Source organism: Hemicordylus capensis, chromosome 2 (genome assembly GCF_027244095.1).
Source record: "Hemicordylus capensis ecotype Gifberg chromosome 2, rHemCap1.1.pri, whole genome shotgun sequence".
Taxonomy (NCBI): Eukaryota; Metazoa; Chordata; class Lepidosauria; order Squamata; family Cordylidae; genus Hemicordylus; species Hemicordylus capensis.
The window spans coordinates 346,144,166-346,168,922 of record NC_069658.1 but is presented as its reverse complement, the minus strand read 5'-3'; the positions used below and the strand labels follow the sequence as shown (position 1 = coordinate 346,168,922).

The 24,757-nt window shown below is 43.8% G+C and overlaps 1 protein-coding gene across 2 annotated transcripts; it reads left to right on the top strand.

The window, feature by feature from the left end:
- The first annotated feature begins 1,075 nt into the window (after nt 1–1,075).
- LOC128344249 (neuropeptide Y receptor type 6-like) lies at nt 1,076–22,151 on the top strand. Of its 2 annotated transcripts, XM_053294015.1 has the most exons (4): nt 1,076–1,148; nt 5,675–5,947; nt 10,489–10,595; nt 20,464–22,151. In XM_053294015.1, exon 4 carries the CDS (start codon nt 20,683–20,685, stop codon nt 21,766–21,768), a length of 1,086 nt encoding a protein of 361 aa, XP_053149990.1. In that variant the 5' UTR covers nt 1,076–1,148; nt 5,675–5,947; nt 10,489–10,595; nt 20,464–20,682; the 3' UTR covers nt 21,769–22,151. The 2 variants fall into 2 exon arrangements, with proteins under 2 accessions (XP_053149990.1, XP_053149989.1); XM_053294014.1 differs by lacking the exons at nt 1,076–1,148; nt 5,675–5,947; nt 10,489–10,595 and adding an exon at nt 16,230–16,358.
- The last annotated feature ends 2,606 nt before the right edge of the window (nt 22,152–24,757 follow it).

Genomic DNA, 24,757 nt, shown 5'->3' with positions numbered 1-24,757 from the left:
ACCTCAGAGCTTCTTGGTGCTCACAGAAGCACCGGCCATCACAGATACCATGCTTCCCCCTTCATGCAACTTCTCTGTAACTATGATTGTCCGGCAGGAGGGGGTGAGTGAGAGCTCCTGGACAGGACTTTCTCCCTGCTTTTGCATCTGTGAGCATGAGCACAAGGGTGAGCAATGCTTGAAGAGGGCTTTTGTCCCCAGCATTTTACCAAGACTGGATGAAAAGCTGTCCTGCTCAGCTCCTGCCTCCCACACGACCATGAACCCCTGCTCTCACCTTGCTTTTCGAGTTCATACAACTGTGGATTGGGAGAGCCCATAGCTCTCCTATCCTCGCTGAGTGCTCCTCTGATCCTGTTTAGAACTGTGTGAACAAGCCTCTTGTGTGAGAAATCAAATGGAATATCTGGAGCATAATGAGAAAGATGTTTCCTACTGCCTGAGATGCAAATTCACCCTTGCTCTGCTATCATTGTATAGAATGAACAGCACCATGTCTAACAACCAGCATGATTGATTCTGTTTAGCAGGGCTTTTATCTGCAATATGCTCTTAATTCTTTTAAATCAGATTACAGTTATTATATCATTGACTCCCTAATAAAGCTGTGGTCTTGCCTTCCATTCAGCAATCAATCTGTGTTTACCTAGTGCTAAAGGCTACTTGGGTATAGTCTTAACTTGGCAATTAAAAGTAGCACGAATATTCAAATAACACAAACACAATCCTGGTATTCATTAACTTTTTTTGCAAACACAATGTAGGGAGAAATGTTATTTTGATGCTATTTTTGGCTGGAAAAAATAACATTGACTCCATATCTTCTATTTAGCACACTCATAAATCTTAGAAGCTCTGTATCAAGGTTTATCACATCTTTAAACCAAAATGTCTTGGGCTGAGTTGATTGATTGGTAGTCATCCTGATCTTATAGAGAACTAAACATAGAGCAATTGAGGTGACCACTTTTATTGGATCAATAAGTGTTTAAAATGCTTCAGGTGTGAACATTCAAGTTGCACAGATCAGTTCATAAAGCATCAAAGCCAGGCCCACTAAAAGTCTAGGGAAGTCAAAAAGTCCCACCAATGGATGTGGCTGCCTGACCTTGTTGGAAGGATAAGACTGCAACTCTGCTAGGATCAAGGTAACAAAATATGGTAGAAAAGCAAGTGTGTTTATCAAGGGAAAAGATTCAAACAGAATTCCTTAAATAATCTGGCTCCATCTGGTCCAAGATGTTCAAAGACCACACTATCCTATTTGAACCTACCTGTATTTTAATATCAGCCTCAGAGGCCCTGCTTCAGGTTCCATTTGTGGTCCAGAGGGGCAGATCTTTCTTCCAATGGTACCAAGATTGTAGAACTTCCTCCTTGGAGATGTTCTGTATCTCACCCTCCTTGTTGGCATTTAGATGCCAGATAAAGCTGTGCTTTTCCAGGGGTCCCTGTGGTCCTCTGAGAATGAAGATATTTCTTTGTTTAGTTTAGGGTTTTTTGGATTTAACTGCTGGTCAATCCGTTATTAGGGATGTGGGAGTGGGGGTTGTTTGTTTTTGCTTCTGTTATTCTGTTTGCTATTGTTTTTATTATTATTTTAAATTGTATATTTTGGATTTTAAATTTGGATTTTAAATTTGCAAGCCACCTTGTAGATATATTTTTATTAAAAAGGCTTTTGTTGAGATCCTCAGCACACAAGGACAGCATCCCATCAAAAGGTCTGAAGTGGCAAGTGGAAGTCCAAACAGGTGATTCTGTAGCCCAGTGGTTTATTGTAAGTTCAGGAAATGTTACAGCTCAATATTTCCTTCCATTCCATGGCTCTTCCTTCTCCATTGACAAGGACTGTATTCCATTACAACCCTCAACAGTCGTGACTGGTGGCTTATAAAGCCATGTTCTTCACACTGCATTTCTTGCATAGTCCCTCTCAGCCTGCCTGCAATCTCCCTTTGCAGGATCTCCCCCTGCATTTACTGGTGTGCCCCTTTCACCTCTGCCCTCTGACCTCCCTTTAGAGTCAGACATTCTGTAGGCTGGAGGACCCACAAATGCACTCCTCCGGTTCCTACGGCCACAGATCCTTGTGGGTAACAAAGGGGCACTTCTGTCTGCTCCCATGAACCTTGGACATCCCCCACTCTTGCTAGGTGTAGGGTTCATGGAGGGATATACATATTTTAAATTTTAAAATACATAAAATAAGGGAATACAAGGCTAGATTGCAACACACACATCTTTTCATTTGCATTACAACTGGGCTAACTGAATCCTTGTAAGGTTAAGAGAAGATAATGCTGAATATATTAGTAGAGCTGATGCTAAACCTGGATAAATTTCCCCTAGATGAAATTAATATAATTCAAGAATACATTGGCTGGAGTTAGGTTCATTACATTCATATAGAAGTATTGAGATCAGACCTGAACTCCACAAAATTGTATTCATTGGTGGCTTTGAGAACCGAGAAATATGTACACTGGGCTAAGAAATTCTGCTAAATGACGTCAACAAATGTTAGGCTTCATTAGTCTATACAGATATGGGCAATATTTATATGCTTCTTCAGAAGTCATTCTTTTGCAGAGAATGCCACTAATAAGTTCAACAATAAATAAATACCAATTAAGGACAGATATTTTGTTTCCATATAAAACTATGTTCTTTTAGCTAGTCATCCTGACTGAGGGCCAGTATGTCTTTCACTAAGCAACCTTCATTCATTCATTCACCAAGCAACTCTTTATTGGCAAGTGTTTGGGGGGGGGGTTGCCCTTTGACACCCCTAGCAATAGTGCCATAATTTATTTGTTCAACAAAAAATTGCTTTCTTGTGCAGTTTCATCCCATTATAAAAGCTCTGTTTTACAACACAATACAAACTAGTCACACAAGGAGTGGAGGGAGAGAGAGGGAGGGAGCACAAGGTGTTCGTTTCAAATGACAGAGGAATGCTAATAACTCGAGATAGTCCAGGGTGTTGAAACTCCACACAAGCAGTCGAGAGGGACAGGGACCAGGGCTGGCTCTTTGCCCTTTGCTACTAGGAGAGCCAGTGCTGGCATCACCCCAGCCTCCTCACCACTCCTTGCCAAGTTTGGGCTGAAGTGATAGCAGAAGAAAGAGCAACCAGTAACAATGAAAAGAGGCCAGTGGGATTCTGCTGTTGTGAGCTGGAGCTGTCACTAATGCCACTACTTACATGCAGCTGTATTTACCTGCATGGGCTGTCCTCAGGGCAGTGCACGCCAGAAAGTAAGAATGACGCAGGGAGAAGAGGCGCAGGGTCTGGGCTGCTGAAGCAATGGCAGGACTGACACAGAGGGTGGGATGACATTACTGCCACCTCTGGGCAGGGCCCAGGACCAGCAAGGGGGGAAACGCACAGGGAGAGTGGCAGGGTGACAACGAGATTGGGGTGTTGATGGTTGGCAGGTGGGTGACAGACATCCACAGTGGTGGATGAAAGTCAGGTCCTTTTTTGCCCGGTGGTCCTTTTCTGCCCCTACGTCTCTAAGAAGTTTACAATAATAAAGCAAGAAATTCGAAAACAGTTAAAACATATAAAAGTTCAAATTAAAATAACTAAACCCTAAAAAGTGCTGAATAGCTAAAGATGTGTCTTTAGTTAAAACATTAAGAGCCAGGTCTCATGATCAGTGAGACCTGATTCTTGAGAGTGTGCGGGGAGACCTGGCTAAGCCCGCTCTCCCCGCATAGAAGCAGGGAGGGGGCCCTGGGCAGCCAGATCAGCCGCCCACACGATTGCCAGCTCCATGATGGAGCCAGTGGGGGCTGGGGAGCTTGGGGGCCGCACGGCCCCCCAGAAGCTCCGGTTATGCCCTGCGCAAGCATGCAGGGCATACTGGGGAGACCCCCGGAGCTGGGAGGCAGCTTTTCACCTCCCCTCCAGAGGTCTCCTCATGAGTAGGCGTGGCGTGTAGCCACACCGCAGCTACCCACGATCTTGAAAACCAGGTTTGTGACGCGCTCGCTTCACAAATCTGGTTTTAGGGCAGGAGTACTTGAGCGGGTTACCTGCTCTAGAACCACCGGGCTCGCAGCTGAGCCCAGTGGTTCTCACGATTACAGAAAATCGGGCTAGCGGAGGCTAGCCCGATTTTCTGTGATCGTGAGAATAGCTCCTATGTGTTTTACACAGAAAACAAGGGGGAAACAGAACTTAGATTAGATGAATGTCCATAAAAGAGACATAGAAATAAACAATTGTTTTCAGTGCAAATGATAAGCTTTTATACCACTATGCACTTCACCAGTCTCCTTCCCCTCCTGCTTAGATCACTTGGAAGCTCTACTTGTTCCCAGCAATAGGCAATATTTTAAAAAGCACAGTTAAAATACAAAGACATAAAATTTGATGTCTACCAATCTTCAAGCTGAGGAGTCTCTAACTGTCTCCAAAAGTTCAAAATCAAATTAAGCAGGCAAGATTAATACATATTACAAACATGTTACAGCAAAAACAACATTTGGTTAAAAAGGAAAAAGCAAAGAAAGGTGGAGAGGGAATTTCTTTAAAGAGTTTCTTTTCATCCTGAAAAACTATTAGTCCAAAAAAGAATTCTAAAAGAAAAGAACAAGCCCCCAAATGCTCAAAAGGTCCTCAAAGGATCCTTGATACACCAGGCCTCCAGTCTTTATACTCCAACCAAGTTACCCCCACTATTCAGGCCTCTCATTGACTTATCTCGTAGCAATCTGGCTATATTCATATTAATAAAAGCTGTTCCTATTTCCCAATCACTATCACTACCCATCATCTCTTTCTTCTTCTTCTTGGCCAAGGGCCACTTTACATACAAATCAGATTCTGTACACAGATGTGGCTGTGTGTACAGAAACTTTGTCAAACCTGCATACAGATTGCCATGTATGATGGTTGCATGTTAATGTATTTACTAGCTATGCTAGATAAAATACAGAATAGCTGTACATGACAATGAAGGGATAAAAACCTCATGCCTAAATGAAGGGGGAGGATGTGCCTCCCCTTCCTTTCATTTTGCCTGTGATTAAAGATGGATATCACCATATCTTAAAATATAACCTAGTGTGAGTGATATGGTCCTTTTGATGGCAGTTCTTCTCACATTTAATATATACATTATATAAAATATGTAATGTATGTGTAAGTGTAATACATATAACTGAGTTTTGAAGTGTACCATTTTAATAATGACAGTGAGAGCAACTGTAGCATCATAGTTGTTATTATGCAGGCTAGAAATGGTAGAGCAATAAATACCATATTGCTCAGCAGTGGGTTGCAAAAGCCCTACAGATCTGTATAGCTTGCACATAAGAATCAGTAGCTTACTGTGAACAAAATAACCACAGTTTTAATTCTGCCACCAGCAATACCTCAAAGGAATAGAAGTGTATTCTCCTATCAAAGCAATCTACTGTATGTCTCCCATATTATTATACTTCCACATTCTACACCGAAGCAATAAGCTATTCGTAAATATTTACACGTGTGAACTCTAGCATGGATTTTTTTTTTAAGTAAACAAGTGTGCTATAGAACAGATAACTGCAAATCAAGTTGCAAGAAAGGGCTTGAAAAAACATGCATAGAAAACATCATCCCCATGACTACTGGGCTCTCCTCCCAGCTGCCTCCTCATTGGTTTTTCTCTCCTTTCAGGCTCCGGAGCTTGCTTTATTTCTCAGTTTCTCAGCAGTAGCTTTCCAGTGTGGTAGTTTCAGTTCCCTGTTGGAAATCTCAGTCAATCAGTTTCCTTCAGAAAGCAGAGAACAGAAGAGACTTTAGACCTGATTTTAGAAGCAGGGTCCATATACCTCTGATCCCTTTGGACACAAAATATATGTTAGTTGATTTTGCCATTATTTAGTATGAAAAGGAAAAGAAGACCAGTCAAAGCAAGAGAATGGAAATGTTGTTTGAAATTTCTAAAAGGTAAGAAGTTGTGGAGTGTTCAAAACACAACTGTATTATATTTTTATTATTTACTTCCCTGGTGAGCAAAGGTCTGGATCTAATCCCCAGTTGAATGCACTTCCATTGTGCAAAAGGAAGGCTATTTCCTTCCAATGGCAGTTCCTAGCATCTCATGAGTTGCCTACCTGAAGGATCTTGGAGGGTCAGAACTTTGCTTCTAGAAGGGGGAACTGGAAGACTCTCATGCATAAGCAGAACTGTGTGTGTGGCACTTTGGATTCCAGTCATTGTTCCAGGTTTATGAATGTGTATTGAAATTATTCTAGATTTCTAGAACGTAAGGCTTCATAATATTTCATCTGAAATCCTTCTAGGGAAGCCTTTGTGTAATTCTCAGTGTTTATGAGATCAACTTTATTAAACAATTATGGCAGAATAGTGATAGATGATTTATTACTCAAAAGTTTATCTTCATGTGTTATGTTAGCCTTTTCTTTTCTTTTCTTTTCTTTACTTTACTTTACTTTACCATTAGTCTTATTAAGGATACTTCCACAACTGCCTGAATGAAAATGGTAGAATGAATAAATTTTGGACTATCACATTTTTAAAAAGATCTTGTCTATGTGACTATTTATGGAAACAAGAAGTCTTTTATTAATATACTGTTTACAAGGAATTGCTTATATATTTATCATACAATATGACAAAGATCACTTCCAAAAACTTCCAAAAGAAAACTCACTTCCAAAAACAACTGAAACCAAAATGTATCATCATCCACAATCTGTTCATGTAATAGTTTATAGCAATCGAGATGGCTATCATATGCTACGTATTACATGTGACATATTATAGATGATGGTGTCTTTTGGTTTCAGTTAGTGTTTAGTTTTTAGGAGTGATCTTTGTTGGATACACAAATAATATCTTGTTAACAGTGCATTAATATAAGACTTGTTTCCATAAATAGTCACATGGGCAGGATCCTTTTTGTTTATGTGAAACAGGTTTCACAAAATTGATCTATACTAGAATGGAGATAATACAGCTTGCACACTACAATTCATAGGTATATGAGAAAGATAAAGGGTAGGGGAAAGATGATGTCCCTCACCTTTGATGAATGAGATCATAAAAACGTTTATCTCCTCCTTACATGTTTAGTCCCTTTGCACAACCCTGGTACAGTTTTCCATTTTGCTTTCTAGCAATCACATCCTTAGCACCCTGAACAATGTTGTGGCTTTTAAAACAAACAAACATGAACAACTTCTATTGAGCTCTGTAAAGCTGAGCCAGAGTTTCATATTCCTTACACTGCTTACTCTAGAGGAAGTTCCATTCTAGCACTATTCTGAAGTAAATGGTGTCAGTATTGTAGCTCCTGGCTGCAATTCTGTAACGGTTAGGCACATCAAAGCCACATTTATTTCCTTTTCTACTACCAACTTTTATTTTTCAAAGTTTCCCATTACAAATTACAAATAAGAAATACACAAAAGACAGCAGCTAAAACTGGAAAAAAGAAAACTCCAGGAAAAAGATAATTAAAGTAACAACACGTTTTGATACAAGCAAACTGAATGAAATCTGGAGGATTTATTTATATGAATTTTGTCTTCATTAACAACGTAGTAAAGAGAAACCATATGTTCTTCCCCCCCCCCAAGTCATATCACTGGTTGGTTGACTTTTCTCTAAAATATATATATATCCCAGATAGCAGCACTTGTTTCTATACATTTTGAGTGTTTCTTTAGAAATATATTCCATTATTTTATTATTGAGGAAATACTTTTATTTTAATATAAGTGATAATATATGTTCAGTTTGTCAACTTTTGTACACAGCCCCACCAAAGACTTGCAGTACAACAGCTGGATTTCTTCATGCAAAGAAAGAAATCCAGATATTGGTTTTCAGTGCGACAGCTGGATGACTGTGTGCACACAGGAGAGACTGCCAATCCCCACCACCCTCGCCATACACTCAGAAAGATTTCTCTGAAAGGTTGAGAAGTGGCTTCTGGAGTGGCGTTGGGGAGATACAAGAGGCTGCTGTCAGTGGTGAATTGCCCCCCATGCAAGCTCAGAAATGCCTTCCACTCACACTTGACCATTTATTATTATTATTATTATTATTATTATTATTATTTTATTTAATAATCTTTATTTGTTAGCCATCCAATAACAAATTGTTCTCTGGGCAGCTCACAACACAGCATTAAAACACTGAGTAAAAACACATAAAACACGAAATCACAACACATCGAAAACAAAATACAATACAAAACAATTTTAAAACTTTTTAAAAGTAGTTCTAAAAATCAAATTTAAAAGGCCTGAATGAACAGAAAGGTCTTTACCTGGCATTTAAAGGAACAAAGGGATTAAACCAGGCAAATCTCACTGGCGATGCTATTCCATAACTGGGGTGCAACCACCAAAAAGGCCCTCTCCCTAGTAGCCACCTGCCTCACCTCATTTGGCAGGGGGACTCAGAGCAGAGAAGATCTTAAGGTCCGAGTCAGACATATGTGGCAAGGTGCTTTCTCTCAGGTAACCAGTCCCAAGCCATTTAGGGATTTAAAGGGCTTGAATCCCATGAAGTGTGGGATTCAAGCTACTGAAAATAAGGTGGGGTGTTTTTTTTTTACAAAGCATTACACAAGAACCCAAGTTATAATGGTATCAGGACAACATTGAAGAATTTGTTTTCTTGACCAAACAGTGGATAAAGACATAATGTGCTACAAATGAGTAGATTTGGAGCAGATGTGGGTGTGTTGGATAGAGAAGCCTATCCTTTTTTGCAAGTGAAATATTCTGCTTCTTCACTCCCAAGCAGGCCTGTTCAATTTAGGTGGGGGGGACCTGTTTTTGGACTACAATTCCCACAATCCCCAGCCACAGTGGCCAATAGCAAGGGATTATGGGAGTTGTAGGCCAACATCTGCAGTAGGGCTGAGGTTGAGTAGCCTTGCTCTAAAGCAGGGTTTCTCAACGTGTGGGTCCCCAGATGTAATTGGACTTCAACTCCCATAATCCTCAGCCCCAGTGGCCTTTGGTTGGGAATTATGGGAGTTGAAGTCCAATTACATCTTGGGACCCACACGTTGAGAATCCCTGCTCTAAAGCAGTGATTCTCAAACTTGGGTCCTCAGGTGTTATTGGACTTCAACTCCCATAATCCGCAACCAAAGGCCACTGAGGCTGGGGATTATGGGAGTTGAAGTCCAATAACACCTGAGGACCCAAGTTTGAGAATCCCTGCTCTAAAGTCTCCCTACCCCAAATGAAGATATGGTAAAGTCTCACATGAATTCTCTACTCCGACTTGCCACCTCCTGAAATTTCTATTTCCTAGGGAAAGGGACCATTAGGAATTTGTTCCAAACATGTGTAATGTGTAGTTAGACCCCCAAAAGTGTGTTTCTTGGAAGTAAAAGACAAATAAAACAGTAGCCACTAATTGATGCATAAATGTCATTTCCATTAAGTTTTGAGACTAGCTTGCATTGAAAAATAGGGGATCAGTATGTGACCCTCAACAGTTGTGCAACAAATATCACAAAACCATCTGAACTATATGTGCTGCCAGGCATAAACGAGAAGGGCCCTCCCCTTGCTGCACAGATTCAAGCACGGGAAGCATGTCTGTCCTGTGCTTTAATCCTAAGGCCAGTTCACACACACATGTTCACCACTTGTTGACTCTAGCATCAAGTGATCATGTTCATGTTTGAATGAACCATTAACATTTAATCACCAAGATAAAATGTCCATGTGACTGAATGTGAACTCAAGCATAACGCTTTGCAATGGAATTAGATCACATCTTCGGCGTCAGATCATGAGTCACTAAGGCCTACTACAGGCAGCAGCAATCCTCACAAAATTGCCTGGGAGGGTGCCCAAGACTACTGGTCTGATAGGTGAGGAGCTTAGCAGCCTTTCAGTCCATTCAGGTGGGCAGATTGTGAGGCAGAGGATCATACCTAGCAATAACAATTGCCTGCAGGTGTTTCATGGCACCTACCTCATCCTCCCAGTTTAAGATCTGCAGGTACTGAAAAGGCTCTGAGCAGGTGTGGGAGCTGGATTGATGACTAAAAAAAATTGTTGGATTGATATGCCTGAGGATGATAAGATGTTTTAGAAATCTGAGAATAAACCAAATAAACACCCCCTAAATGATGGTATCCCTGCCCCTTTTTGATGGTACTTTTGTTGCAGCTGCAAAAAGCAGGAATCCAGTAGAAAAACAGGAGCCCTGACAATGCATTTGTGATCCATGTTATGGTGTGTTATAATGTTATCACACATTTTAGGGACTTGTGTTCAGACCATCACGTGTTGAATAGCAACCCTAAAGTCAACCTCCAAATGAAAAACATCCTGAAGTATCCCAAGGAGATCACCCTGTTAATGTGTTGAAGCAAAAACAAGAAGCCTTGAGACTAACATCAGACAAAATGATCCACAAAAGCTTGTGACAATTTTATAAGATAAGAACAGTGTTCAGTTTCATTAGTGTTTCCTCTTAAATTTATACAGCTTGCTTCCTCCTCTCAGCATTACCTTGTGACAACTGGATACTTAATTGACAAAGGCGAAGGATGATTGATCCAGGCTTTTGTTTCAGTGTCAAAGCATAGACTAAGGTGAGTCATATCTGGGGCCACTCAAAGGAAATGCTTTACGTGTCCGAAGACTGCGATAAGGTTTGTTTTAGGAAAGAAAGATGGGGAAACAAGATTTTGATTGAGTTGTTTTCCTTCTATAAGTTTTTCTGCCCAGACTGTCAGTGCCCAAAATGTTGCTGAAACTTTAGCTTAAATCCAAAACAATGTTTTCTAACCTAAAGTCTGATTTATTCTTGTCCTTTATACTAGTGTGAATCAGCAACACACATTTGTAAATCTGTGAACATTTAGAAGCATACAAACAAAAAGTATATTCAAGCCTTTGAAAATACCCTTCATCATGTACTTTATTCGGTCTCTGACCAGCAAAACAAACAAAATACATAACAGCACAATACAGTACAGCCATAAATTTCAGCTTGGTAACCTTATGTCTTACCTACAGCAGATACCATCATCCATATAATTCTATTAGCTACCACACAGAACTTTGCCACACAATGTGTAAGATCAGAAATCTGGTCTGAGAGCAAATAACAAACATAGAAATCATCTGACTGGCCTGGAAAGTTACAGATTCCCTGGTATTCAGCATAGTAGAAGAATGAAATAATGAAATCACCATACACAGTGAAGACCACATAGTGAAAAGTACCATAAACCCATACATGTTTAGTACTTCCCACCCCGCTCCCAGTCTCCAGTTGTGTTTCCCACACTGACCGTGCACCATGCTGGGAGTACAGGAAGTTGCTGTGTAAACCTATGCTTGTTGAAACACAATGAAAGAATAGCTGCTGCAAGCTAAAAGCAGCCAAATGCCCCAGTCTAGATGAGACAGACCCTTTTCTGGACTAGCTCCTATGCATGCAAAAACAAGTTCTGGTAAGAACTAATCTGCCTACTTTCCTTTCACTGTAATCTTAATTGATAATTACCATCCTCACAAGTTAGCCCACTTCAGCCTTAAATGTTCACACATCCGCCATCTTGATTGGGGTGAATGACATTATCACAAACTATGTCACTGAACTGTCCGTACATGTCCCTGCTTCTGTAGCAAATTTGGTTCAAATCAGTTAGGTGGTTCACAAGTTATCCCACTTGCGCCTCAAATGTTCATGTGTCCGCCATCTTGAATTGTGGTGAATCTTGAATTGTGGGGCATCCTTGAGGTGTCCCTTTGTGTCATTCACTGTACACAATTTGGTTCATATTGGTCCAAGCATTGTGAAGTTGATATCCGTGGATACTCACAAGGACACACAGACACATGGACTCATGGACACACACAAAGAATGCCGGGTGATCTCAGAAGCTTAGTTTCCTTAAGGAAAGTAGGCTAAAAGTGCTACACGGAGGTGGGAGGGTAACCCTAGCCACTGAGAGTTTTGGGTTGAAAAGTGATATAATGATAATAAATAAATAAATAAATAAATAAATCTTTAGTTATCTTTGACCCTTGGGAAGGGCCTGATAATTAAAGTACCAAATCCAGTCAATAACATCTGGTAGACTGTGTCTAAATAGCATAATAATAATAATAATAATAACAACAACAACAATTAAAAATATAGGAACTATAAACACAGTGCTGAAAAGATGGTCAGTGTTGTCAGCTTTAAGAGTGCCAGTCACCTGCTTGTGGGATGAGGGCACCTCTGTGGATCCAGGATCCTCTCCTTCCAGTCACGGGAGGCCATCTCTTCCCTGTTGTGTACTGGAAAATCCTTACATGCAGCTGTATTTTTGCAGCCTGGTACTGCATATGAATATGTATGGATTGGGACTAGTGATGTTGGAGAACTTTGGGTTTGGTCTCAGGAAATAATTTTGGATGTCTGAATGTGATCATCTCAGCTGATTTGTGCCAGAACCCCAAATTCTTTCCAGCAACCCACTTCCCAACAAAACACCCTCCCTACCAGCCCCTCTCATCCTTCGAGAACCGCCCCCCTTACTCTTTACTTAGTTACCATGGCAGTGGGAGGGGTAAACGGGGACCACATTTTCAGTGTATGAATCCAGTATAGCTCTCGTATATGTATTTCTATTCTCCTATTATGGGCCTGCTCTACACACCAAAACTTCACTCTGTGCCTGATGCTGGAAATGGATGAAATGTTTATCCAAGGGCACCTGCATTTTCCTATTTCTAATGTAGCTTTTCTGTTCTGTTATTATCATTTTATCTGCCTTGCAGTCAGACCCACATACAGTAGTCCTCAAGGACGTTGTATAATATAGGTATACAACGTTGCTACTGCAATTGAATAAATCCCTGATGTGGTGTATTCTCTGATTCTGAGGATTTTGGAATGTTGCAGTCTTTCACAATTGCCACAAACTGAACACAGTGGGAGGCATAAGCAATAACTTCTCTGGTTAGATTAAAATGACACATCAGCAAACCCTTTTTAGCCTATTTTCCTTTAGGAAAGATAAACTTTATTACAGTCTTTGACCAGTACAGAAACATGAAGAAAAGAACACATTGAGGTCATTCACACAATCAAAAACTGTGTTCTACCCAGGTTTGGGAACTGTGTGTGCTCCCAATTTCTGATTGTGTGGAAGCAAGGTTAGAGGAAAACCTGGGTAGAAGTGATTGTGTGGAAGCAAGGTTAGAGGGAAACCTGGGTAGCTTTTTCTCCTACCTTGCTTCCACACAATCACTTCTACCCAGGTTTTCCTCTAGCCTTGCTTCCACAAAATCAGAAATTGGGAGTACACACAGTTCCCAAACCTGGGTAGAATACAGTTTTCAATTGTGTGAATGACCTCATTGAAGCTATTCTCATGACCAGCAAAAACAGGGCTTGAGGTCTGAAGGCGGGGTTAGCACTACTGTGTGGAACCTCAGCAAGCTTTCAAACAGGGCTTTGTCAAAAGAGGGTCACCCAGTTCCCAGCCCCTCCTCTAAAACCAGGTTCAGCAAGCAGGGGAGGTTGCTACCCCCTCTCAGTGCCCGTGTGGAGCCACGGAACGCTGTGGGACCCTGCTTGAGGCTCCCTCCCCGGGGATACCATCAGGGGCGTAACAAGGCTGGAGTGGGCCCAGAGACAAAATTTTTAAATGGGCTCGCCTCTCGCTGATACACACACACACACTTCACAATATATAGTCATGTGACTTGCCTCTGGGGGGCCCCCAGGCACGCGCCTCCCCTTGCCTAATAGTAGTTACGTCCCTGGATACCATAGAGACTGGATAACAGAGTGGGCTGCAAAGCAAGCAGAAGTTTGCTTGGGGAAAGCCTGTCCAGCAAACAGCACTGAGCTTCCTTAAAGTGGCAGGCACCTTGCAAATGAGCCCAAGGGAAAATATGAACATAGGAAGCTGCCTTCCACTGAGTCAGACCATTAGTCCATCCAGCTTAGTACTGACTTAGTACTGTAGACACAGACTGGCAGTGGCTTCCCCGAGGCTCTCAGGCAGGATTCCCGCTCAGCCCGACCTGGAGATGCCAGGCAAGGAGCTCAAATCCTTCTTCCTATAGCAGCCCTATCCCCTAAGGGGAATAGTTGCACAGACACATGTCATACTATTCATTCATTTTACATTTTACTAGCTGACCCTGCACAGAGCATCTGTGTGGTCTTGCACTGAAACTGTGGCATTGCACCCCCACAACGCTCTTGCTCGCTCTCGCCGCCCCCGCAATGCTCTTGCTCGCTCTCGCCACCCCCGCTCTCCCCCGCAAGTCTCTCGCCACTCCTGCAACACTCTCGCCACCCCCGCTCTCCCCCGCAAGTCTCTCACCACTCCCGTAACGCTCTCGCTCGCTCTCGCCACCCCCCTCTCCCCCCGCAAGTCTCTCGCCACTCCCGCAATGCTCTCGCTCGCTCTCGCCACCCCCGCTCTCCCCCGCAAGTCTCTCGACACTCCCGCAATGCTCTCGCTCGCTCTCACCACCCCGCTCTCCCACCCGCAAGTCTCTCGCCACTCCTGCAATGCTCTCGCTTGCTCTCGTCACCCCGCTTCCCCCCTCAAGTCTCTCCCCCACCCCGCAAGTCTCGTGCTCGTGTTCTCTGTCCTCCGTCTTTCTATCTGTCTCGCAGTCCTTGCTTCCCCCTGCCACTGCCAGGGACTGTCGCCTGCTCACCTGACAGCCTCCAAGCTCCCTGCAGCTTCACAGCGCAGCTCAGCAAACCGTCTGCTGCCTGCAGCCCTCAGAGCCAACTGTCCATCTCCTGAAGCTGCCCCCAGCCTCCGAGCTCCCTGCTGCTTCACAGCACCCCTATCCAACTGTCAAACTGCTTTCCAGCAACCCTGCAGGGTGCATGGCCTGTCTAGAAGAATTAATAATATAGAATATCCCACTCTTCCTCCAAGGAGCCCAGAGCAGTGTACTACATACTCAAGTTCCTCCTCACAACAACCCTGTGAAGTAGGTCAGGCTGAGAGTGAAGTGACTGGCCCAGAGTCACCCAGCAAGTCTCATGGCTGAATGGGGATTTTTGTGCTCTTTCCTGTCCCCTGCAAGTCACTGGACAAGAGCAGGAGTGTCGCAGCTGCCCTTGCCTGCAGCATGGTTTAGTGATTAAAGTGCTGGACTAGGACTGGGGAGACCCGAGTTCAAATCCCCTTTCAGACATGAGACGTGCTGGGTGACTCTGGGCCAGTCACTTCTCTCTCAGCCTAGCCTACTTCACAGGGTTGTTGTGAGGAGGAACTTGAGTATGTAGTACACCGCTCTGGGCTCCACCGGTTCCTCCTTCCATCTGCTAGTGGAGTGGGAGCGACCGCTGGAATGACTGTCCGTGCAAGGTTCACTGGTTCGGCCTCATGGCGGCAATGGCAGTGGGGGGAGGCTCGCGGTGGCAGCAGGGGGCTCACAGCAGTGGTGGAGGGCCTCACAGTGGGGACAGTCCGGGTGCCCAATTTGCCTCGGTGTGACACTGCACCCACCCGCCCACCCTCTGCACCATCATCAAGATGCAGAGGATAACAGTGCCAATGAGGGTGTGCAGGTGTGGGCAACACTTTTGCCACTCACTCTCCCACCCTGCTGGCACTGCAAGAGTGGCAAGTGGCAGCATCAGGGCAGGTGGGTGATGGGGACACCCTCCCCCACATGCCCACCCTCCTACGCCCAGAAAGGCTAGCAAGGGGTGGCAGTGGCAGATTGATGGGGAGGCAGAGTCACCACTTGGCTACGGCAGCAGTGGGGGGTGGGGTTCTCCCTTTTACCTTCTACACACACTATACAGTGTGGGGGGGTGCCATGGAGGCCACAGCTGCGGGGAGGGTGAGCGAGGGGAAGGTTCCCCCTTTTGCCTTCCCAAACCATGCTATGGTGTAAGGAGTGTGCCTTGTGCCTGGGCTACTTATGGGGGCATCTTGCAATTGCTCTCATCGGCATCTGGCAATTGCTCCAGGGGGCATCTGCTGTGTCCCTCCTGGATCTGAGGAGTGCGTTGGGGGGGGGGGGGTTGACTCTCCCTTGGGGCTGGTTGGCAGCTGCAGCTGCTCTAGTCTTCTCTCTCCTTTTGAGCATCAGGATGGAGTTCAGTTCCTCTGACAGTGCTGCAATTGCCAGGAAAGGGTTAACTGAGGCTACCAATCAGGGAGCAGCAAAGAGGGACTGCAGCTTGGAGCCCTCTGAGTGGTCTCCTTGGGTCACGTGCTTGCTCTGTCCACTCACGCAATGCTGTTGCCATGGGTGGGGCTGGAGGACCAACAATGCTAGCAATGGCTGGAGAGAACCTTAAAATGTTAATCGTGTGTCGCTCACACTCCCTGCGGGTTTGCAGCATGTGCCCGTCTGTTTCCTATGAGGTAAAAATAGGGTTCTATCTGCTTTCAGAATGTAACCCTATTTTCTGCTTGTCTGAATAGCTTCATTGTCACACCCATACAGCAATATAGCAACAATACAGTTTTATGACTATACAGTATACAGTGACATCTATATATATATTTCTCCTGGGTGTGCCCAGGAAAAATGCGTCCCGGCAGCCCAGCTGATTGGCTGGGCTGCGGGGGCACCTGATTGGTCCTGGCGCACCCAGGAGAATTGCCTGGCTGGGCGGCTGCGGAGGCAAGGCGGCGGGCCAGGCCGTGGCGGCACTCTCGGCCCGGATGCGGCGGCGGCACTCTCGGTCCAGCCGGCCACCCGCGGCGGCGGCACTCACGGCCCGGCTGGCCAGCTGCCCGCGGCGGCGGCGGCACTCTCAGCCCAGGCGGCAGCGGCGGCACTCTCAGCCTGGCCGCCTGCCCGCGGCAGCACTCTAGGGGGGTGTGGAGGGAGGAGGAGGTGGCGGCATGGTGGGGGGTGAGGTGGCGGCATGGCTGGCTCTGCCCCCAGTCCCCAGGACAGCGGGGAACGGCTGTGTCCAGCTAGAGGCGCAGATGCTCTGCACCCAGGCCCACTAGTAGTAAATTATTCCACTACATTAGTCATTAGGTGTTGTCATATATTCATTGCTATTAAACAGAACTCAGCCATGCTATAAGTAGCATCGGCTTGATGGCCTGAGAGAGAAATGTGATATATACTTCTCTGCAATATATATCTTCTCTGCCTGGTGTGTCCTTAATCAGAAGTAAAATTAATGACTCACACAAGTCCCTATAAAAATTGCAATATAATAAAACATGACCCATATCCTCTATGACCTGTAGGGGTGTGCATAAAACTGACTGGCCCAGTTTGGTTTGAGTCCAAACTGGATTCAAACCTCACACACACACCCCGACTCCGGTTCGGGGGCGGGGTTCGCAAGCTTTTTCATTTTTTAAAAAATTGTACTTACCACTCCTGGGGGCTTCTCTGAGGCTGTGGGGGGTCTCCAAAGGTCTCCCTCCTTCAGGCCTCCATTATGCTACAAATTGCCCTGTGCCCTGTCTGGTCGGTCTTCAGCCCATTCTGGGCCTCACCCCAATTGCGGTGGCCATTTTTGAGGTTGCCACGCATGCCCAATGGGCCTCTGAGTGGCCTGGGTCATGACCTGGCCATCCAGAGGCCCATTTGGCATGTGTGGTGGCCTCCAAAATGGCCACTGTGATAAGGCCCAGAATGGGCCAAAGACCACGCAAACATGGTGATTTGAGGCATAATACAGGCCCATGGAGGAGGAACCTCTGGAGAACCCCCCCCCACGGCCTCAGAGAAGCCCCCCAGAGGGATTAAGTTATATATGACCCCACAACCCCGCCCCCAAGGTGTGTGTGTTCAGTTCGACATTGGACCACCAAACCAAACAGGTTTGATATAGAACCTGTTCAGCATCTAATCTGTTTGCACATCCCTACAATGGATGTGCATATAGTAACTGTATAGTAACTGTGCCACTACTTTTGCCTCAAAAAGTTTCAGTACCATGAGGACATATCGCCCTCCCTTGGTATGATAGTAGGATAAAATGGCTGAAGCACTTCTCTGTGCTACTTGTGAGGCCTAATCTAAATGTGTATCTCTCCAACCAGATACTCAAAACACTCAAATACTCAAAACAATATACCTGGTCTATTTTATTGCCATTAATAAACCAATTATTCTCCTTCACTCTCCTGGCAAAGGTCATTTTTGTCCTTTTGTAATTTATCAGCAACTTTTAATCCTCACAAAATTGTGCAAAAGATTTTAGGGCTCTTCTTAGCCCTACAACAGATATTGAAAGGATGACCATATCGTCAGCATACAGAAGCAGTGAGATATGCCTATCAGCTAATTTGGGCAGATAGAATTCTTTTTTATCAAGATGTTGTACTACTAAATTTATATATAATAAATAAATAATAACGGGGCGAGCACAACACACACCCTTGTTTGACGCCTGGTTAATTGACCTGTTAATTGTTAATTGACCCTATATGCCACATCTGGCCCTCAATTTGGTATTACTATGTAGCTTATATATCAGCAATAGAAGTCTTTTGTCAATATTAGTTGAAAATAATCTCTCTAGGTATAAAATCAAAAGTGGACTTTAGATCTACAAAGGCTGTGTGAAGTGGGATCTTGAAACCGTATGCATACATCTCTTCTAGATGTTGCAAAATCATCGCTTGATCTATAGTAGATATTCCTGGCCTGAATCCTGCTTGTTCTTCAGCTAGAATATTGTTATCTTCTATCCAATCATAAAACTTCCCAAACAGATGCTTTGTGTAAAGCTTGCTGACTACATTCAAGAGGCTGATTTGGTGATAGTTGGCAGGATATTTCCTTTGCCCTTTCTTATAGATTGGGACAATGATTGCCATACCCCAGTCTTCCAGGATATGGGTGGATTTATCGATATATGTGAAAAGTGCTGCCAGTACTGATGCCCACCAGTCAATGTTAGATTGGAATACCTCAACCAGGATAAAATCATAACCAGGGACTTTGTTATTTTTCAGTTGTCCAATTAGTTTGATAGTGATTGCATGAATGGCTCTATCTCTAGGGACATATAGTCCATTGCATCACTTTGTTGTACACATATTGAATGAAAGTGAGCTTCCCAGCCAGCTGCAGAAGGAAAATTATCTTATGAGATCACCCAACATTCTGTGTGCGTTTGTATGTCTGTGTATCCCCCACTATCAATTTTTCAATAACTGGACCAATATGAACCAAATTGGGCACAGTTGTAAGGAAATATAAGGACACCTCAACAGCATAATTTGTGATGATGTCATTCACACCAATTCAAGATGGTGGACACACAAACCTTTGAGGTGCAGGTGGGCTAACTTGTGAACTGCCTAACCAATTTGAACCAAATTTGCTACAGTTGTAGGTACACATAGGGACACCTCCATGGCATAGTTTTTGATGATATTATCCACTCCAATTCAAGATAGTAGATGCGTGAACATTTGAGGTGCAAGTGGGAAGGAACCGATTTAGACCAAATTTGCTACAGTTGTAGGGACACATAGGGATGGCGGGCGTAATTTGTAATGATGTCATCCACCCCAGTTCAGGATGCATACACATGAACGTTTGAGGCACAAGTGGACTAACTTGTGAACTGCCTAACCAATTTGGACCAAAATTAGTCCAGTTGTAGGGATAGTGAAAGGAAAGTAGGCAGATTAGTTCTTACCCAAACAACTTGCTTCTCCTTAAGCTTAGCTTCCTCCCATGTCTGTTCCTGGGACTAGTAGTCTTTCCAAAGGCTGCTGCAAAGCCCAACCCTTTATTGTGATTACAGGTTTTTGTATATGTGTAGAATGTGGATGTTGGAATATGGAATATGGATTTTCATCCTTAGAAAATGAAGTATTGGAGGAAGCAAAACTGGGCTGCAATTCTAACCTCACATATTAGGAACTAAGTAGAAATGGCATCCCCCATGAATATCCCTTCAGCATCAGAGACACTGCCATACATCCACTCCAGTTGGCTGCATAGAGCTGTCCTCAAGGCTAAAGTACATGATGTGAATACCCTGTTCATATGGATCTCTGGATGACATCCAGACTAATGTTGCACACACCAAAAAATGTTGCATATGCATACACAACAGGAGGACAAATGTTGCTGTTCTCCCCTTCCATCTGCAGCTGCCTGTGCCTTCCAAAAACATGTAACCCTCAGGGGTATATTTTTGAGAGGCACAATGAGCTTCATAGAGAACTAGGAAATTGGCACAATATGCCCCTTCCCTGTTGAGCATGCACAACATTAGTCTGGATGTGAGCTACTATCAGAGCTCTACAGAAATTTGTACTGGCATGACCGATAGGCTGTAATTATGCAGGGTTTGGTTGGGGTTTTTAGTGGGTTTAAACTTAAAACCATTTATCCTTTTTGAAAATCCGCAGTTTGCAACTTGTGTCTCCCAAATACCAAATTCCCCAGGGTCCCCAAAGCATAGTTTAAATAGCGCAGTATCAATAAACTGGTGTAAAGCAGCTTCCCTCCCCCCTCCCCTTCCTTGTGTTTCAGAGTCCATCCATGATCAGATCTCCCCAACCCATTGAAACAATATGCCAAGAAGAAGTTTTTAAAAGTACTCCAACTGCAGAGATGCTCTAGGAAAAAATTAATTGAAGCAAATAAATAAAGAAAACAAAGACATGTTTCTTTTTCAAAAGGTTTATGTCTAAATCATGACTGGGGCTTCAGGGTTTCTTCATGATGAGTGAAAGCATTCAATAGTCTGCCATGAATTTCCCTGCTGCGAGGAGCAACCAGACAGAGTTTGTGCATTTTGAGTCATGCCAGCCCTCCTTCCCTGCAATCTTCTTGCTCATCACAGCTTATGCTTTAGTCACGCTGATGGGACTTTTCGGCAACCTCTGCCTGATCGTTATTATCAGAAAACAGAAAGAAAGCCAAAATGTCACCAACATCTTAATTGCCAATCTCTCCTTATCTGATATTTTCATGTGCATCATGTGCATTCCATTCACTGTTGCGTACACTTTGATGGACTACTGGGTATTTGGAGAGGCAATGTGTAAACTAAACAATTTTGTACAAAGTATGTCGGTTACCGTTTCTACATTGTCACTTGTGTTAATTGCTGTCGAGAGGTATCAGTTAATAGTGAACCCACGTGGATGGAAGCCCAACATTTCACATGCATATTGGGGAATTATCTTCATATGGGTTTTTTCTCTAATAATGTCAATTCCCTTTTTTGTATTCCACAAAGTCACGGATGAACCGTTTAGAAATCTTTCTGCCCATAGTGACTTCTACATGGATAAGGTTGTCTGCATTGAAGACTGGCCATCTGTTGCTGAGCGACTTGTCTTTACCACAACCATGTTGGTTTTCCAGTACTTCTTCCCATTAGGGTTCATTTTTATCTGTTATCTCAAAATATTTGTGTGTCTTCAGAGGAGGCATGGTAAAGTGGATAAGATAAGAGAGAATGAGAGTAGACTAAATGAGAGCAAAAGGATTAACATTATGCTGATTTCCATTGTTTTGACATTTGCGGCTTGTTGGTTGCCTCTGAACATATTCAACATTGTGTTTGACTGGAACCATGGCGCCCTGATGAACTGCCACCATAATGTGGCTTTTACTCTGTGCCACTTAGTAGCCATGATTTCCACATGCATCAATCCATTTTTCTATGGATTTCTCAACAAGAATTTTCAAAAGGATTTGGTAGTGCTGCTTCATAACTTCAGGTGCTTTGAATCTCAAGAGTTATATGAGAACATCGCCCTTTCAACTATGAACACTGATGTCTCAAAAGGATCCCTGAAACTAAACAACATGCCCACAAATATCTGAAACAGGAAACTAGTTTCTAACCATTTAAACTTGCTTGTAAATATATTACACATATTGAACTGTTGCTCTTATGTGGAACTGTGGTGGTCTTGTTGTGAAGTAGGAATGGCTCCTGCCATTGGCTACAATGGGAACAGTGGCTGAAGCCTGAAATATCCTACAAATAAAAGAAACAAATGAATATGAATCCCATTAATACTAAAGTTCCTTGCAGGAGCTTTCCATACTGAAATACTAAACAGGAAGTCTGGAAATCGCTACCCAGAAAAGGAGGTATTGCATTGCTTGAGGGTGGTGCTGCATTCTCTGTGCAGGCTGTTCCACCTATGTTTACCCTGCAGTTACCCTGGCCTGCCCAAATCAATACCCTAACAAAAGCCCTGTGCCTGCTCTAAGATAATTCCAATGCATTAAAGCAGATGGCCAAATGTCGGTTGCTTAAGATGCTAAATAACTAACTTTTGGAAACCTAATTCTTTTCAAAATTAAAAAAGGATCACCTCTATAACATATTACATACAGCACAATGCACTGTTCATGGAATGTTTTTGGCTTCCACAGCAGCCAAGAATCTATCCCCGCTGGTAGCAGAGACAGGGGCCTCTGTGTGCACGTTAAGCCGTGTTTTCACTCCCAGATAGGGCTGAGAAAGGTTCCTGCCTACAACCTTGGAGAAGCTGCTGCCAGTCTGTGTAGACAATACTGACCTAAATAGACCAATGGTCTGACTCAGTAAATGGCAGCTTCCTATGTTCCTGCCATAGGGAATAATGGCAGGAGTAGAACAGGAGCAAAGATGCATGGCTTAGTGCACATTCAGCAGCCCCCTTCCCCACAGCTAGTGAGGATGGGCTCTTGGCTGCTGCAGATGCCACACACATGCATCCCCTTTCCATGGGTGGTGAACTGCTTTGTATGTTAGCCACTATTCCTTTGATAATACCTCTCAGACCACCTCTTCTGTTTAGTCCTGCACCAAAGTACACATTCCTCTTACCTTCCTAACATTTGCTTCTAAAATTCAGATACAGCTTCATACATCAGAGACTAATCAGCCTACTTGCTGTCTATTGCTCCACCTATCAATATATAGGTATGAATGCCAGATTTTTTGGGTGAAGTTATTTTATTGTTGCAGATAAAGCTAGTAACTAGGATATTGGTAAAGGAGAGCAGCAGACTGTATGCTTGCATAGTGAATTGGGGGCAGGGGGAGGGATGCAATTTTGCCTGCCTTCAGAAGCGTATTTGGTTTTTAAAATAAGTGTTCTTTTAAAGACAGTGGGTGACATGATGAGGAAAAATGACTCTTAGAAATTAAAAAGGATGGGTTGGGCATTTCAAATTACTCCAAGTAGTCCCATTGAAATTTTAAAAGACACAGTAGGAATTTCAATATGCCTAACTTGTCCTTTTAATTTCAATGGGACTACTTTTTCCTCGTGTCAGCCATTTTGATCCCGCCCCCCTCCACACACAACAACAAACAGTTCCTTTGATTCATCTCCTGGTCAAAAGTACAAGAAATTATACTATGGGCCAAGACAGACAGCATCCGAAAGAAGCTCAAAGTGCTGTTAATGTGCTCAGAGGTCTCAGTCTTTTTAACGTGTCTGTAGCACAGCAGCAGTCTGGCTGCTGATAGAGACCTCAGCTAATGAGAGAATGCTCTGCTGCTGCTGCTGCTACCTCCTCCTCTCACTAGAGACTGAATGGCCCTGCCGCAGGTTCCCTCACGTGGGATAAAACTGTAGATATGAGGTGCTTTATTTCCCAGCAGCTATGGGCTTTGTTTCCCAGCAGCAGATGGAGCCATCAATAGCAAGGGACAGGGCCGTAGCTATCCTCGAGCAAGGTAAGACAAATGGCCCTAGGCCCTGAGGAAGGGGGGTGACTTTTGCTGGATGCCAGCTCATTCGTTGCTCTCCCCCTCCTGCCTCCATGACTCACAGATATGCTATTGACTCCTAATCAATAGGAGGGGAGGGGGAGGAGTGTCAGCCAGCACCCCTCCCTCCTCCCATCCTGACTGGCAGGCTAGTGAAGGGGAACTCTCTCCTCTTCCTGCTCTTGGGAAATAACACCTCCGCCTACTCCTGTCGTGGAATGATGTGTCCTTCATAAAGGACTCTTTGTTCCCCAGCAGGAGTGAGAGGAGGCGGCAGCAATGAAGTAGCTCGCAAGCATCTGTAGCATACCAGCACTCGAGCGCAAAGCGAGTTCACAGCATTTTGGAATGTATGTTTAACTTGGCCCTACACCAGTGATGAGAAATTCCTTACTTTTCCTTAACTTCATAGGTTGATGGTTTGGACAACACAGATTATAAGGCAGTTCACACAACCATGGAGCTGTGTGTGCTCCCATTTTGTGATTGTGTGTGAGCTACAACCTATGTAGGAGCAGGGAGAAGTGATTGTGTGGGAGGCGGCGGTCACAGACTCTGACAGCATTTCTTCCACCCTGAGTAATTTGCTGGGTAAAAGTACTAAGTGGAACAATGCTGTGGTGCACCTGCCTCCACATGACCACTCCTTGCTCCTCCTAACTAGGTTGTAGTTCACACATGATCAAAAATCAGGAGCACGCACAGTTCCCAAAGCCAAGTAGTACACTTGTCCTCGCTACTTCATCGTCATGGGAACTGCCTTAATGTCTAGAGCTGGAATTTTGTTTGGCAATTGCTCAAGAGGCCTGCATTAGAATTTGTGGGTTAATTTTAATTCATTTTAAGCATATGTACAGACATTTCAATGTAAAGAAGTTGGTGCATTTTTTCCTGACAAGCTCAGCTTCTCATCATCTTTACTCCATAAATGACCCAAATACTGGGCAACAAAGCCAGAGCTCCTTCAACCCCTACCACCATGCTCAAAGCACAATTCCAGCTTTTGAAAAAGTAAAGAAAAATCAGGCACCAGACTTGTTTATCCAATTATTTATCTGGAACCTCTTTTTTAAACAAAAATTAAGCCAATCAATCTTATTT